Source organism: Falco rusticolus, chromosome Z (assembly GCF_015220075.1).
Source record: "Falco rusticolus isolate bFalRus1 chromosome Z, bFalRus1.pri, whole genome shotgun sequence".
NCBI lineage: Eukaryota > Metazoa > Chordata > Aves > Falconiformes > Falconidae > Falco > Falco rusticolus.
Window position 1 is genome coordinate 71,765,249 of NC_051210.1, and position 17,909 is coordinate 71,783,157.

General features: G+C 39.1%; 1 protein-coding gene across 7 annotated transcripts in view; it reads right to left on the reverse strand.

The window, feature by feature from the left end:
* Positions 1–17,909, reverse strand: part of RAI14 (retinoic acid induced 14) — an 87,302-nt gene that overhangs the window by 28,623 nt on the left and 40,770 nt on the right. For 4 of the 7 annotated variants that reach the window (XM_037372819.1, XM_037372818.1, XM_037372817.1 and 1 more), the window contains exons 1-2: positions 11,428–11,553; positions 7,121–7,251 (exon numbers count right to left, since the gene is read on the reverse strand). In XM_037372819.1, coding sequence (XP_037228716.1) covers positions 7,121–7,251; positions 11,428–11,538 — 242 coding nt within the window. In that variant the 5' untranslated portion in view covers positions 11,539–11,553. Of the gene's footprint in view, positions 1–7,120; positions 7,252–11,427; positions 11,554–17,909 lie in introns of those variants that run through there. The other 3 variants (XM_037372820.1, XM_037372821.1, XM_037372822.1) reach the window with 1 other exon arrangement.

Sequence of the window (17,909 nt, forward strand, 5' to 3'; positions counted from 1 at the left end):
CCTGGTTATGCTCTGATCCAAGCAACTGACAAACTTCTCGAAATATGGCCAGGTCTGGTAAAATCTGGTTATTTGGCAACTCTGTGAATGGAGCTGCTTTACAGGGAATTCCGGCTGCTGCGTGATGCTGCATTACAGGTTTGGCCAATCCTGCCCATGAGCAGGAGCAGAACAGGGGGCTTGCAGGATATCCAAACGTGTACAGGGGCCCTTCGGAAGATGACTTGCCTTTTCTAAAATGACAGTCCTACTAATAGATAATGAAATGCAGCAGTTTATTAGGAACAGCCATCCTATCAGCCTGCATGAACAAAACAAGTATAAAACAGAAGACACAAGATGGGTCCCAGAAATTATAGCTAGAGTTCAGAGGAAACAGTCTATCACCTGCAGGAAGTCCTGTACATGTAAGATGTAAAACCCATTGGGAAGTTTCTTGGTGCTCAAAGTACTTTATGGGAAACAGGGAGTTTGTTCTTTAAATAAGTGGAATTTGTTTGGCTTATAATATAAGAAATCACTAAAGAAAGAAAGTTAAAAGCTTCAGCTTTTCAGAAGGGAAGCTTAAGATCTTTGTAATTGAAATCAAACTAAAGAACGTTAATTTTTGTCTGTTCTGAAGATGGCCTCCAGTTTTTTTAATAATATAAATGTATAAAAATATGACAAATTCTTATTAAATATTACTTTAAAAATGCATATGACAGAACCTGAATGCTGTTGATTTCAAGTCCTGTCAAAAGTATAGTTAAGGCCTAAACACTGGATCATGAAGTCTCCAAGTCTAAATCAGGGGTCATATACTCAAAACCATCCAAAATTATCTAACACATTTTCAGTCAAGAGCCTGGAACAAACCATTAATATGAATTCCACCCCGTGGATCTCATTTAAAAGCCCACGATAAACAATACAATAATGTTTGTATGAAATGTAGATTTTTTCATGTATTGTCAAATTATAAAATCCAAGTTAAGTGCTGCTCCTCTGTTATGGAGGTAAGAGCATTTCCTCTCACTGTACATTAACAATTGACTTATAATGAACATAATGGAAAGTTAATTAGTCCAATTTGGTATCCTGGCAGGGAACAGCTTTGCTCAACCACGCTGTCCTGGTTTCAACCGAGACAGAGTTTATTTTCTTCTTAGTAGCTGGTACACTGTCGTTTGGATTTGGTGTGAGAATAACACTGATCACACACTGATGTTTTCAGTTGTTGCTAAGTAGCGCTTACTCTAAATCAAGCACTTTTCAGTTTTCCATGCTCTGCCAGGGAGCAGGTGTGGAAGAAGCCGGGAGGGAGCACAGCAGAACAGCCGACCCAAACTATTCCACACCACAGAACGTCATGCTCAGTGTATAAACTGGGGGGGAGCTGGCTGGGAGCTGCCGATCGCTGCTCGGGGACTGCCTGGGCATCAGTCAGCGGGTGGTGAGCAACTGCATCGCGCATTGCTTGGGTTTTTCATTCCTTTCTCTCTCCTTTCCATTACAATTGTTGTTGGTTTTGTTGTGGTTATAGTTACGTTTTACTTTATTTCAATTATTAAGTTGTTGTTACACCAACCCACGCGTTTTACCTTTTTCCAGTTCTCCTCCCCATCCCCCCAGCGGGGGTTAAACTATGACACATGCCTGGGCGTTTCATTAACATTTCTAACTGTTAGTCTAAAGTAGAAAGCCATTTTTCAAGAAACTTAGTATCGACATCTTTATTTAATTATATTCATAACAATGAAGCACGAGAGAGGGGGAGCAAAAAAGAACAATCAGGATTTGAATGTGAAAAGAACTTCAGGAGAGTTCTGGAGAGATAAAAGCTTTTACACCCCAAATCTCCCATGGAAACAAACTTTACAGGAAATTTTGAATAAGAACCAGATTTCAGCCATCTGTTGGCTAGAGATAAAACACAGTTGAAGATTACTGTAGTCTTCCTTATTTTGTCCATGCTCTGAAACCTAGACATTTTTGTGACCGTCTGGACCATCACAAATTAAATATTGTGATAAAAGTAAATTAAAAAATATTCTGTCAGGGATCATATCAGGCCACTGGAACAACAACAAACTCCATTCATTCCTGGAGAGGTGACAATCCTCAGGCACTAGAGACCCTTCTTGCAGCACCTGCCCTGGTACAATTTTCAAAAGATCCTTTCAAAAGGTAGTATGCTCTTCTACTGAAGTGTGTAGGCAATTCTAAGATATGACACAGACTCTACAAAAGAAATCTTCTAGAACATCATGTTAGACTGAGTACCTTTGACACATGCACAAGAAAATAGAGACTGTCTGAATTTCAAAGGTCTCCTAGAGGATTTATAGCAATTTGTAATCAAGTAAGGGAGGATAACACAATTCTTCATTTCATAGGCACTGGGCTCAATGACTTCTCCGATTTTGAAGATCAGCTGTCTAAACCATTTTCTGTGGGTTTTTTTCTTCATCTAAAAGAGTATTAACAACTGCAGTAAGTCTGTATTCTTCCAGCAGCTTCCTTTAAGATAAATATTATTACACACAAGGAAAGACTCTCTCAAAGGTAATTAAAACCTGATTTACTTTTTGAACAGTGATGTCCTTCATGCCACCTACCCCACCTCCTTATTCTATAGGATCCAAAAGAAAGAAAAGAAAAATGAATACTATGTACATGATAAATATAAAGGATTTGGGGTTGGAATATGCTCCAAAAATTTATTTTTCATTCAGCAGCCAAAGCATGAACATTCTGGTTCAAACAAAAATTTCTACTAACTGCTATTGACAATAGTTTTGTAAGAGTCCTTAAAGAGTAAATTTGTGGAGGTTTCTAAAGCTTTTTTGTACCATTGTCAGACTCACTTTATTGAACAGCTGATTCAATTGTAGTTAAAAAAAATTACAGACACCTATTGTTTCATTTAACAGCCATAAGCATTTAATTCTAGTTCAGTACCTTGCAGAAACATGCAAACATGGCAGTGATGGACTGGCACACAGACAAAATAACTTTAGGACAAGGAAGTGCTGCCATTTATACACTGAATCCTTTCAAAAATTCTTTCCCTGTGCCCCCAACTTCAATAATAGCAGCTGCTTCTTTAAATAACAGCCCACTTGCTCTTGTGGAAAGTGCAGTACATGAAAGGATCCTATCCTCTCCTGAAAAGGCTTTCTTTGAAAATCCCTTTTTTGTTAGTTTAAGTAAGATCTAAATGATCAAATTCCAAACTGGAAAGCACTGTTTTGTTGTTTAAGGAACCTGGGGAAAAAAAACCCAAAATAAAACAAACAAAAAAACCTATCTGGCAGAATAAGACTACAATGGCAGAGTCAGATTTCCAGATAGGTTCTGTTACAAGTGTGCTTGGCAATAGTCTGTGCTGTGTAAGTGGGGACAACAATGGGGTTGTGTCAACTTATGCCAGAGGTGGATTTGCTCCATGGCCTTAAAATTGATTGTTTATAGAAAGGACTAAGTCAGAGGTAGGGCGGTAGTGTGGAAAGTCAGGCAAGTCTTAAAAAACTCATTTCATTACTCTGGCAATATTTTTTAATAACTTTTTTACAGAAGTACTGCTAGAGAGTTGAAGCTCCTGGTAAAAATCTGCAAATATTACCCGTAAGAAATTTACTGGTACCTAGACCTCATTAATTTAAGCATCTCTATTTTACTGCATGTCAGCAAGCTACAAAGAAAAGAACTGATAGGATGAAGCAAAGTAGGACACAGGTGAAACATAGATGGTTACGTCCAAGACTGAACGAGAGCTGAAGCGCATTGTAGCAGGACTCAGGAGAATGATGCATACAGTACTCAACAAGACCAGTAGAGAAAATGCTGGGTTCTGGTCTCTGTTTCTCTCAGTTCAAGCATTTTATACTAAGAAGCTATTTCATTATAAAGCAAAAACTTAGAGGCATCCCTTCTAAGCATGAAAAATCTGAGTCCTTTCCACCTTCTGTTTAAAATAATGTACTATTACTGTACTTCAAATAAAGATCTGGGCAGTATCAGTAATTTTGTTTGTAGGGTTATTAACAAAAAGAATGAAAAGGAAAAGATCTGAAAAAAAACATATCACACCTTAAGGGAACAGACAATGACAGACCTAACAAACCTGTATTGCAACATGTAATTGTTTCTCTTTTTTTGCTTTCAAGCATTCCAAAGTTTTTAATCACATTATGCACATTGTTATATAATTGAATCCACCACGTTCTTCTGGTTAGTCACCTTCAGCCAAATTAGCAAACAAATACATCAATAAATACTCCCAGGGATCAATAGACCACTCATCTAAAGAGCTCCCTTCCTACATAACACTGCAGACCACTTTCTAAAACGTAACCAATGAAATCTGAGCACCATCATGGCCAGCTGTCCCCAAAAGACCTCTCTGGATTGCAATTTCCCAGCACTAGAGTCTCAGATGAGGTAGCTGACAAACTAGCACCATGCTTCTGTGGGACACTAACAGACCTCAGAGCTGGGCTGCAGCATGGTCTATGCCTCTAAGCACAGCTTCCGAGATAGGTCAGAACAGTTATGTTAGGCACCCAGAATCACTGTGCAGGAATGAAGTCCTGGCATCACACTGCACGCACACAAGAAAAATGTCTACTTATATAGAAGTGGTGGTTGTACTTCATTTCTCACACATTAAAAAAAAAAGAAGACTCCGAAGTGGGAAAAACACAAACAAGACACTGCCCATCATTAATAAGCCATACTGGAGATCTGAGTCATGCTAAGTCTTTGGTAGCTATGCCTCTCCAGATCAGTGTCATTGTTTCCACCTGTCAGTCTCTATCTTTCAAAATTGAGACAGATACAATAACCCGAGCACCTTTGCTAAGTATCCCAAAGCACTGAAAACAGAATGAAAGTTGATACACTGTATTCTGTACTACAGCAATAGTAGTTTTCATCATTCTCTCTCAAGCTTTCTTTTAAACCAGTACACAGCAATAACTAAAAAAAAGTAAACAATAATTAAGTGAGCATATGGAACAAGCAGAAGCAGAGATCTCCATAGCACTGAAACATTTGTTCCAAGCTGTGCTGGTTTTGGCTAGGGTAGAGCTAATTTTCTTCATAGTAGCTGGTATGGGGCTGTGTTCAGGATTTGTGCTGACAACAGTGTTGGCAACACAGGGATGTTTTAGTTCCTGCTAAGCAGTGCTTACACAGAGTCAAGGCTTTTTCTGCCTCTCGTATCACTCTACCAGCGAGCAGTCTGGGGGCACACAAGAAGCTTGGAGAGGACACAGCAGGGACAGCTGACCCCAACTGACCACAAAGATATTCCAGACCATATGACCTCATGCTCAGCATATAAAGCTGGGGGAAAAAGAACAAAGGGGGGACTCTGAACCTCTAGTATTTGTCTTCCCAAGTAACCATTACGCATGATGGAGCCCTGCTTTCCTGGAGATGGCTGAACACCTGCCTGCCAATGGGAAACGGTGAATGGATTCCTTGCTTTGCTTTGTTTGCATGTGTGGCTTTTGCTTTACCTATTAAACTGTCTTTCTCTCAATCCATGAGTTTTGTCACTGTTACTCTTCCAATCTTTTCCCCCATCCCACCACACGGTATGAGTGAGCTGCTGTGTGCTTCTTAGTTGCTGGCTGGGGTTAAACCACAACACAAGCAATTAAAAGAAGTACTTCTGTCTGCATTATTGGTTACAGCATCATTGATATAAATACATGGTCACTGAGTTACTTGTAGTTGCAAATAAGGGGGGGCAGGGGGAAGGGGAATTTTGTCATGTATCCTTGTAAAGCTGAAAATCGTTGCACCAGATCCCTACAGTTACAACAATCATATGTTAAGAGGCTTGTATGTACTCACTGATCATAATTTCAGTCTTGGTTGGCTCCCTAGGAAAATCCATAGTATCAAATGATATATAAAATTTGCAAACTAGGTGTTACACTGGATACAGTGCAGCTTAAGAATCTAGCTCTTAAGTTATAATGACTGTAAAAACATGACGTTAAACATAGCTGTAATTCAGAAGATTCAATGGAAGTCATGCTTTGATTATGAGAAAGAAAAACATGCCTATGCAACTTAATTTTAAAATTAAAAACATATTAAACTGTGGAGAAAGCCCACTTGAAGTAATTAGAGGACCTGGACTTCTGCAGTAAGAAGTTGCAGGTCATTATGAGTCACTGCTATCATTCAGTTCTCTCAGATGCAGATCAGATACAGAGCAGACGAGGGAAACTGAAACAGACCAAGCAAGGAGCAGAGTGTGACTCAATAAACATAACACAGAAGTAATTAATTAGAAATTACTATTTGGTATAAACTGTCTTGTGCTGCCTCTTCCAAGACTACAAACTGTTTTCCTTTCTCCCCATCTATCCAGATTTTTATGAAAGCTTTGGTTCTGTCACAAGATGCGTATTTCTCATTTATCCATTGAATCACCTTTCTATACCACGAGAAAGAAATTTTAAGGACAGCAGTCTCTTCACTGTAATTTTCTTACTGGAATCTCTTATCTTCCACAATTCAGAATGTTCAAAGGAGAACAAGAGAAAGAATAGAAGAAAATGCTGTACATGTAATATATTGGAGACTGCAAAAGGAATCTCGTTCACACAAAACTTTCATTGCCAAACTTCAATCAAAACAAGGAACAGTTGCACAAATCACTAACATCTGCAAGGTTTTAAAACTCAGTTACCATAGTTTCAGTTCAAACTAACCCATTAGAAAGAAGATTTATCTTAATTTCTATGTCATTAAACTGATGACTATGGGAAAAATAGCCCCAGAGATTCATGTTTTTTGGAGTGTGCAATCTGTAGAGTGTCATGAAATTCCCAGAGTCTCAAAACACCCTGTCCTAAAATGGGTACCCCAATCTACCCAGCAAGGGTAACTTCAAGTTACCTCAATGGATTTGTGATCCTGAAATTGCATTTTAAATGTAGAATTACAAATATGGACTACGTTAACGGAGCTTTCTGGAATGTACTGTGCTTCAGATGAAAAAGAAAACTTCATTTTCAGGATGCCCTCTGGCTCTTAAGTCATGTAAGTAGCATACACATTCAAGGCTGTTTTTTCCTCTCCTTGTGCTTAAATCACAAGTTTAAGTTGGACTTACGCAGTTTTGCCCTCACTATCTTGTTTGGTGGCACTGGCTCCCTTTTTACCCAGCAATGAAGCCACTTTCTCAAGATCGCCATTCTCCACTGCCTGCAGCAGCCGATCATCATTCTTATTCCACTCATTGGTCTGGAGTAAAAGAAAAAGAAGGGAGAAATAACATTAATATCAGCACTGTGTGCAGGCTCTCCTCAATGATCCTGCACACATTTATCACCATTGAAAGCTGAAACAAAAGCCCATCCCAAAGAAATGGTACACAGAAAGCTGCATAAAAGTAATTTGCAAGCTGTGCAGCACAGGTTCCCAAGGGCTTAATGGCTCAAGCCAGGGGATAAGCAATCACTGAACATGATGTCTAACACGGAAACTCTGTAAAGTAATGCAGTAAAAAAAAATCTGTTTGTTCTTACTGTATATAAAAGTTATCCTTCCTTTGTCTCATCCTGGTTTCTATTTTGGAGCTGCACTGGCCCCATGGGACCTTTGTCACATACATCATGTAGATAAGCAATGAGGTGTCTCAGCTGATTTACACCCCACCCTAACAACAGAGGCCAGCCAAAACTTTCCATATTTCAGGCTTTTCCCAGCTTCCACTTTGTAGAGAGTAACAGGTTAAAAGATTGCCTTTTGCAGGTGGTAACTAGCTTTACTGAGCTTTTAACCCCTACATTTTTCTTTAAAACAAACAAATCAACGACTCATAGATGGCACATCCCTAATTTAAATATTTCCAAACTTAATCCACTACATCTTGTTGCTCCTTCTCATCAGCTGAATCATGGAAAGGACATTACTTCCTAATGTGTTGATTCTCCATTCTCCTCTGAATTGTCAGGACATGGCCTATTTCCTCTACCAGTCCTCCAAGGTGCACCTAGCAAGATACTAAGAAAACAGAGGGCAGTGAACTCTCTGCATCCCATCTGATCACAGTAAAACAAGCTCTTGAAAAGGTGTGGAAGTTGCATCCGTGTCTTCTAGTAAGGACTAACAACAGGGTTCAGTTTTCAGTAAGAGCAATCTAGCGCAATTAAAAGCTGCGTTTGGATTAGTGTTAGCACCCTGCTACACTCAGGGAAGTTATCTTCAACAGACTATGGCTTTCTCTTTGACATCAGGCAGCTCATCTCCAGCATGACTGCCTTCATTAGCACTCAAATTCTATACAACTTTCAGAATATCTAAATACATAGTAATAAGCTCCTTGAGAAATACCCAACTTAAAAGAACAAAACCCAAACAACATCAAAAAAACCACTTTGTCCTGATGCTCTATACAGATGTTTTTGCCCCCAGCTGAACAAAAAATTCTACACTTCTCTGTCTGGACTTGTGAGGAGAAGTGTATGAAGTGCATGCAGATAGGAACTAGCTTCACAGTCTGTGCACACCTTGAAAACCAGAACAGGAGGAAAGTGTTCCAGATTACTAGTTATTTAAAAAAAACAAATAAAAAAACATCAGGGAGACTGCAGTCTGAGCAGGAGAGCAGACAGGAGTTGAAGGAACACCACCTGGAACCAAGAGTATGAACGGTAGCTCTGCCAAAGGAAATGGCATGCAGAAGACAAAGAGCAATCGTAGTCTGTTATGGCAGTGGTATGACTGATGGGTAAATGCACATTAAGCAGGTTATATTCTTTATTCTTATAGCACTGGAATAAACCTCAGTAGACTCTATAGCATTACCTACATCAGAGAAAAAAATAAAAATAATTTCCTAGCAGTATTTAGACTCCATGACAGCAAGTGGCCAGCCAAGCAGCAGGCTCCACCTGAAATGAAACTCGTTACATGGTCTTCTTTCAGGGAATTTCATGCTTTAAAGGCAGCCTATTATTAAAAACATACTTTTAATTAATTTAATAATTAAAAGCAGTTTTAAAAATTAACTAATAATTAAAAATCGTATCTTTCTTGTAAATAAAACCCTTTACAGTTAACACTGTTTGTTTGACAGCATATAATGCCGTCTGTTTTGGAGTTTGTCCTGTTTTCTGGTTTTTATTATTCAGTCATGTAAAATATTTAAATATAGGATATTTGATAAATTACATTAACCCACAAATCACCAAGATGACTGTAAAGCATGGGTAGTACCTCACTCCTGCACTTTGGGTTTTTTTGTGTTTTGGTTTTTTTAAATCTCGGAAAAGAAATGAGACGGCAGGTAACATGCTAATCTACAAACACCACACACACACCCCTAACCCAATACTAATGCATACTTTGAAAAAGAAATGCAACACCTAATTTAAGATTTTCTTATGACCTGAAATAACCAGTTTGCTTCTGAAACATGAAGTAGAATAAGCCACAAGAAAATGTTAACATCAAGGCCTTCTGAAAATGCTTGGCAGAACAGGTTTCAGAAGAGCATTCAGATTTGTAGTACAAAAACAACTATGTCTTCAAGAAGCATTTTCATGAATATTCCTTCAATATTCAGCCATTAAATTGAAACATTACTGACATATAATCCAATATCCAGTATTCTGGTATAAGCAAGCAAGCACACTAATGCCAACTCCCAAATTTAAGAAAGAACTGAGATCAAGAGTCAATTTCCCCTTTGAGAAGCTGCTGTGATAAGGATATCCCTGTCTATTATTACATTACCATTAACATCCCACACCCAAGAGAAACTAACACAGCTCGGTCCAAAATTACTCCTCAGTGTTTACCTAGTGTTGAAGCTGCACCTAGAAGACAGAGAGATAATGAATGGGGAGGCCTGGAGTGTTCTGAAAGTGAATGTGATGTTGCAGAATGATGCCATGTCTATGTTAGAAGCAAAACATTTTATGACATATGGTATTAGTCTGTTACATGAACAGAAAGTGTAATGAATCTTTAGTGTAATTATAAACCATATCCTTAACCCCCCACACCCCTCCATTCACCCACACACACTTAAAGAAAGATTTAACAATGCCTCACTTAAAAATTTTCTTCCTGCTTAACTGTACAGCTAAACAAATTCCCTCATATTTAAGAACTAAACAGAACTGAACTTGGACAAACTGTTAAGGAGTGCAGTCTGTCACAGGGACCCTGAAAACACTCAGTTTTATCAGATTCATCTCAGTGTCAAGGAAAGCCTGTCAGTGTACATTTCCTTATTTTTCAGACAAAGCTGGTAATTCTTTTTCCTGCTTAGTGGAAAGTGGTAGAGGCTGAACACTAGATCTGTATTTGGTAGTAATTTTAGACCCCTGATTTTAGTTCTATATCTAATTAGTGCGTCTTCTTCTAAGTGCTGTGACTGAGAGTTACTAAAGCAATGAACAGAGATTGCCACATACCTAATCTACTTACATTACTTCTTCCAATTGCATGTTTTCAAATTTCCTTACTGACGCTATAACATCTTTAAGACCACTGTATCAGCAATTTTGTTTTGCTCTTGGAAAACAAAATGATACAGTTTCCCCTCATCACTGTGCAGCAGTTATACTCATTTATAAACTAAAATTGCTGTGTTCTACGTAAGGTGCTTAAAAGCCATCATTCTATATTGCCCTTCTAAAAGTAATGGATCTTTGCATTAAAGCAATACAAATTCCACTCTAGGGCACCAATAAACATGTCATTACTGTAGCTGAAATGTCGATTTTATATTCAAGCTGTCTCAAAATTATACATATTTAACTATAATGCAAGTTATGTAAATCTATTTATAGACCTAATTTTATTTTCAAAATGAAATTAGGGATATATCTGTCCACACAGAAAAGAAACAACTATCAGGCATCAATGTCTGGTCAAGTATTCCTCTGACAGTGGGTAAGAAAAAAACAGGTCAATCCTGTGTTCAAAACAGCAGCATTGCACAATGCATTCCAGAAGTTAAAGGTACAGCTAATGTAACAAATGGCATGCAGTGGCCTCTCAAAAACATCCATTCCAAAAGGGAACCGTAGCCCTACCAACCATCTTCTTCAGGAAAAAAAAAAAAAAATCTAGAAGGAGCGAGAATACCACCCACAAAGACACTGTGCCCAGGACTTGGCAAGCAAGTAGGAGGCATTTAAGTCAGTAGGGCTCTCACAGTGCCTCATGTATTCAAGTACAGCGCAGCCACCAAGCACATCAGAAAATGCAGACCTCTGAACAGAGGCAGCGATTATTGCATTACTTATAATTTCTGAATCCCCTGTAGTATGAGCCTGGTTTTTACCCCACAAGTCACACTTATCATCAACTATCCACCAAAGACTTGGGTGGTAACCTCTGGTGGGATAATGCAAACCATGAGCACTCCCAGCTACAGTTAATACTGTTCAGTGTAAAAAATACCTTGAACTGGCGTTTATCATACAATACCAGCATTTGTTTCTCCTGGAAAGCATGCACATGAAAGATGCTCTCTTCTGCCAAGAGTATTGGAAGGACTGAGATGGCCAGCATAACTGGAGATCTTAACTTCATAAACCTGCTGCATCAAGCTTCCTTCACCACAACCCCACAAACCATCCCAATCCACTTATCCAGGCTGCGCAAACATTTCTCTAAGGCCCCTTCTTCAGCTCCCCCAATGCCACATCCTGCTGCCTCTATCACAATGTTCCTCAGCACTTCCCACCCCCCCAAGCTTTTATCTACATGCACTGTCTCAACTTTCAAGTTACATCCAAGTAGCATGGCACCATCCACCAAATACCCCTTGGGAAGTTTCAGTCCTGTTACTACCACTCTTTCAAGTAATATAAATGAATGTTTCCTTTTATGTCAGAGACGCCTAGACATGTAACATCCTGAGCAAACCCATGTAGGGCACATCAAACCGAAGGTTGACACAGAGTAGTAGCAGGGTCTTCAGGAAAATTATAGAATCATTTAGGTTGGAAAAGACCTTCAAGATCATCAAGTCCAACCATTAATCCAGGACTGCCAAGTCTACCACTAAACCATGTCTCATAAGCACCACATCTATGCGTTCTTTAAATGCTTCCAGGGATGGCGATTCCACCACCTCCCTGGGCAGCCTGTTCCAATGCTTTGCCACCCCTTCAGTGAATAAGTTTTTCCTAATACCCAGTTTTTAAAAAACATTTGCATACTGTTCAATTTAGGTAGCAATAACAGGCATATTGAATGAAGAGACAGAATAAAATTGATCGAAGCACAGGAAGTGCAAGTTTTTGGATAAAAGAAGGCATTTTTAGTCATGCCTAAAAATAGTCATTCTTTTCCTATTAACAGTAGCATAGTTAGGCAGGAGATCAGATAATCCACCATCCCTAATAAATCCTAACCGCTACGATCACCTGCAATACTGAAGCAAGAAAACACAAATACAACACAATGACAGTTGAAATGATGGTAAACCAAAATCCAAACACCACATTGCAGAGCTGGGTTAAAATTTCTGATTGAAATTTAACATTCATCTCAATCATGTTCCTTAATCTTAATTTTAAATTTTCAGATAAGAAGCTGTGCTATATGGCCTCACTCAGAAACATCTCTCTGGCAACAGTTATGTGTTTTCTGTATTTAGGAAGCTGAGAAAGAAGCGGGCAGGAAAGCTAGCCATGCTTAGAATGGAAAACCACTCCTGCACAGGGCACTGTCTGGTCAAGGTTAACGAAGTGAGGCTGAGGGCAGGACAGAACTGATTGACTCAATTTACACCATCAGTTATGATTGGTGTTTAAAAAGGGCATGATACTCAAGCCAAATGCAGAGTGCTCACAACACCTTCAATAATCACCATCAAGATAGGCTGAACTCTCAAAACTGCAGCTCCATCAGCCACAGACACACACTCGGCAGCAGTTACTGGCAGTTAACTGTACTGACAGTTGACTGTGTCTCCGCCAAGCTTCCTCTACGCACAGGTTATTTCCTCTGAAAACCAAGAGATAGTTCTATGGTTGCAAGATATTAACAAGGTATAGTTACCATACTCTTGGGGCTGAAACTGCTCAGTGTAGTGACAAGCTGACACACTGTTTTGAGTCCAAAGAGAAACCTTCATCTCAAAGCTTATTTTTTATAGTTAAAGCTTGTACTACGTATTTTACACATAATTTTCCATCACAAAGTGAACATCTTCCTTTTTACAAGAGATGCTCAAGAATTGAAAACTATGTTTCAAAAACGTACCCATTCTTTTTCATCAACACACCAGGATCTTAAGCTCAGTTGCCTTCAAGATTACCAGTAAATGTCATGCAAGAAATAACATGTTAGAGGTGATAGTTCTACTTAGCACTTGTACACAGTGTTTTCCATGTGCAAAGACCTGAGCAAATATTAACAGGACAACAACTTTGTTCCTTTATCTTTGGCATGCAGCCTACGGGAGATGATTTAAGTGACCTTGCATTGTTGCAAACCTACTGGAGACTGAGTTATGTTATCACCACTGAAATCAGAACTGCAGGGAAGCTGAGTAACAAATTGAAATTCCTGATAATTTCAAACTCAGCAACTCACTGTCTGAAAAGGAAAGGAATACTTAAAGACTGGCGTCACGAACAATCACATGGCAAAGACACTGAACATCACAAGGTCATCCACAAAAGTCCACATGTGCTGGACTTCCCAAGAGTGTCTTAAAAAGTAGAACAATCCTATTGTAGGGAGAGCATTCACTAGACAAAACATCCCGCAAAGTTAAAACAACAAAACAACAGACAATGGCTTTTCTCAAAAGAATGGCTTATCTTGAAACATTATAACCTAGGAGTCACTGGTATGTGAGTAAGCAGCCTACACCTCTCCCTGCCCTCCACCCCTGATTTAGAGACTGTATTTCCCAGTAGCAAACTTGCGTGGTGGGAATGGAAATCTTCCTTGCAGAGGGGCAGGATGTTGTTGGGTTTATCAGAAACAGTTTACCCTAGTCTGTGGCAGCAGCTCCTAGGACTTCAGAGCTCAGCAGATGCCAGCAGATGCTGCCTTCCAGGCCCCTTTCAACTGCTGTAGCTCCAGCTCTTTCTTGAAGTCTGCCGGTAGTGTGTATATAGCACCAGTGGCAATGCAAGCTGACCTCTATTGCACCACGGAGGCAGCACCCTTAAGGCCATACCAAAAGATGCTATGTTCATTAACTTTACCACAGAAGTCTTGACCTCTAATTAAGTTGTCAAAAACACAAAGCATGACAATGGGCTTGAAAGTAATTAATAGTGATATTATCTAAATGTCACTAACTGCTGCAACAGAAATAACCTTTTCGAGCTTCACTTGGCCACGCATGTTCCCTATGTTAGGTGACTGGTGGCTAACAATATTAATTATGCTTACATAACAAGACAAAACGTTTGCAGCTCACAGAGCTTACACATGCATTTCTTTAAAGGTGGAAACAGCAGCAACAATGCAAATAACATTTTACAAACAGAAGTGTTAGTCTGTTGCCACCCTCTTGCTTCTTGAGCTACTGTGCCAGGCTTGGGGTAACTGTCCACACAAAGTGCGTGAGGTCTGTTTGACACTGGAGACTGTATTTGTGTCAGATCATGAATTCCATTTGAACCACAGAAAAAAAAGCACCACGGGGAAGACAGGAAGCAGTTGAAGTGAATGAACAAGGAACGATAACAAAAGACTAATGGTAGATTGTCAGTAAACCTTGATAATTACCCATTCACTGGGTAGCTTCTGTAGATAAAGAAGTGATTATTATCCAAGCAAACCATTTTTTCATGCTGAACCCCAGAATAATGCAACTGAACAGCAAGTCACTCAGCAGGGTGCTTCTATCAGCCAGGGAGGCTGCCCAGAAACTTTCCTAGCAAAAGGGGACTACAAGCTGTGAAATGAAAGAGTCTTTCACCAGCAGAGAAGGGAAAAGATGACCTGACTGAAATGGTCATCTGAGACTCCAAGCTGGGGGTGGTGAGGGTTGTAAAAAATAGTTAGGGTGGTCTCCGCTTAAATAACAACTGGAATTTGCAGCAGGCTGTGAACTGTGCTCCAAGAACAATTAAGAGGGAAAAGGAAATGGAAAGAAACACACTTACGACTTCGCTGTTTTGCCGAGATACTTGTTTCTTGTTTATTTTGGGGGTTTTTGGTAGGTTTTTTGGGGAGTTGTTCGGTTTGTTGTTTTGGTTTTTTCTGTGTGGGTTGGGAGGCACAGAGCTCACATGTGCTGCTCATTTTACTTCCTAGTAAAGGCGACAATGTATTTTTCCTACAGATACTACTTTTAAGTCTTTTAACAAGATAAAAGAAATCAATCTTTGCATTTGAGGAACAGCAAGAGTTCCTATTAACATCACATCTAAGTACCTCAGGGCTTCTATTTTCCTATAAGCAACGACTGACGTTTTCACATAACCAATTTCATTCTGGCAGAAACAAAGAAAAAGTGATGAGCAAAAGGTCACAAAATGCAAGGCACTACGACAAAATAAGAAAAACTACATTTAAATCATTAGTAATGTACAGCCAGAGCATTGGCAGTAAGTCCAGCTACTGCCCATTGTTTATCACCTCACACATCACCAATACAGCAACTGGAGATTAATCTTTACTTTCAGATAGCAAAGGATGTAGCAGTAACCACACCATATGCAACCAATCATTCTCACTAATACAGAGACACCCCCCCCCCAAGAATTAATTTTGTATATTTGTATAAATGAAACAATGTTTGTCTTAACACAAGAACAAAACACAAGAGAGTTTTTAAAGATAAAAAAGCTAAATCAATCCTGCTTGAAGTGACCATATCCCATTCGTCTGTCTTTTCTCATAGCTCTAAAGATTTGAGCTACTATGAACTCAGATGACTGTTCCTCTCATCTTGAAATTACTCAGTAAATGTTACTAAAACTAAAACACACCTAATGGACTACTGTTTACTGCTGGACACATGGCAGCTCTTTCCTTCAAAAAAATCCATGAGATATCAAAACACAAACTTAAAATACTCCAACATTTCTCAAATGATTATCCATGGAACACTAAGGATCCTCAAGTATTCTTTACACTTAAAAATAAAAATATATATAAACAAGATACTGATCACCAGCATATGATACATGGAAAAGGCTACTTTCTAATGACTACTTTCTAGTTTTAAGACTGAAGAACTACTGAATCAACAGATCTTAGCTATCTATCAAGGTCAAATAGCAATGCACGTAAGATTTCCCAAGTTTTCAGGATTTCTGCTGCACATCTGCTTCACGGTCAGTTGGGAACAAGTGAAATCAAAAGAATTAAAATGAAATTGCTGGACAATTTAATCTTTCCTTTTATCTAGTAAGTGTATTTCCATGGTAAGCAGGCTGTAAGAAACAGGGACAATGCCAACTATGCAAGCAAAGTTTGTTTATTCAGCTATTGTGTATGAGTATTTGAGCTGACTACATCTACCCAGATTTTAATTTCTGTTGACTAGTTAGTCTGAGAACACAGGTACTTGATGGATCTTTTTGTTTCCAGATGAGCAAATGGACATCCACCGTGCTGGAACCCACTCAAATACACCAGTACTTCAATCACTAGGACTGGTGCTTTAGACCCATGGCTCCATCTTTCCTCATGTCTACAGCAAAACTTCTCCATCTTGCCACTTCTGCATTGTAAGATGGTTTTCATGAAGTTTAGAGCTGCTGCCCTTTTTTCATCCCCATTATTCTGCAAAAGGGAATAAAAGCTAATTATGAACCCTGCAGACAAACAAAACCCACCTCAGCACCAAGCAGAATTGCACACAGTCCAGAACTGCATTAATTGAACAGAATTACCACTGCTGTGAGATGTATTCATAAGGTAACAAGCCATCATGGCACCTTATTTTTGTGTTACAGATGTTTACATGACGTAACAGCTCACAATGAAAGCTGTTTCCTTTTTCTTTTTTCCTCTACTAGCAAGACTAAAGTAGATATCTTGACAAAGCTCCACCATCTTAGTATTCTCTATAAGCACCAGGAAACATCTTAGATGCTTGTTTCTAAAATAGTTTTTATATATATACACCATTTTATGCCATTGTAGGAAGCAATACAATTTCAAAATTTGTAACAAAATATGTATTAAAATCTCAAAACTACTCAGAGTAGAAAAACAATCTATTTATAGTTGAATTTGTCATTCTTGTAAAAGATATATCCACTGTTACAGGGTTATAGCCTTCTATTCTGAAACCCACAACAAATCCAAACAAAACAGTGCATACATTGAGACAAAACCCTATTCCAAGAAGTTATTTTGTTTGGAGTCTTTAAGGGCTCAACCCAATCTCCAAAAGTACTTCACAACCACAAAAGAAGGCAAAGAAGATTCACTGTCTGATCTTCACGAGGCCACTGCTAGATGTTTGTGTCATGGGTTGATCTTTAGATCTAATATTTGTCAGTCTCCAGAATCAAATACTAAAGCAGCAATCTAAGCTTATCTGCTTTTACTTCCATGGGTGCAAGAAGGATAATCCAAGAGTCATAGGAAGGTTACACCTAAGAAACACTCCCAGTTAGATTTAAGAGATTGTTGTGCATAAAAGTAAGCAATTGTCGTGCATAAAGATAAAATACACTTCAGCAGCCAGAGAACAGCACATGAGATTTCACACCACCATATCTTCCCACATTGTTTATCCTTCACATCACATGCACTGAGAATCAGACAAGTCTTTTATGCGCCAGGCTCTCTGTATGCGGAACATCAACTGCCCACACATGGCAGGCCTTAAGTAAAAGGAGAGAAAGAGCAAGCAGGCACTCAGCCTGGCTCCTTCCCTTAGGCCTCACCTGCAGAAGGAGCTCTGTTTCTCTACAGGGATGAGTAATAACATGCACAGCCCTTACACAGAT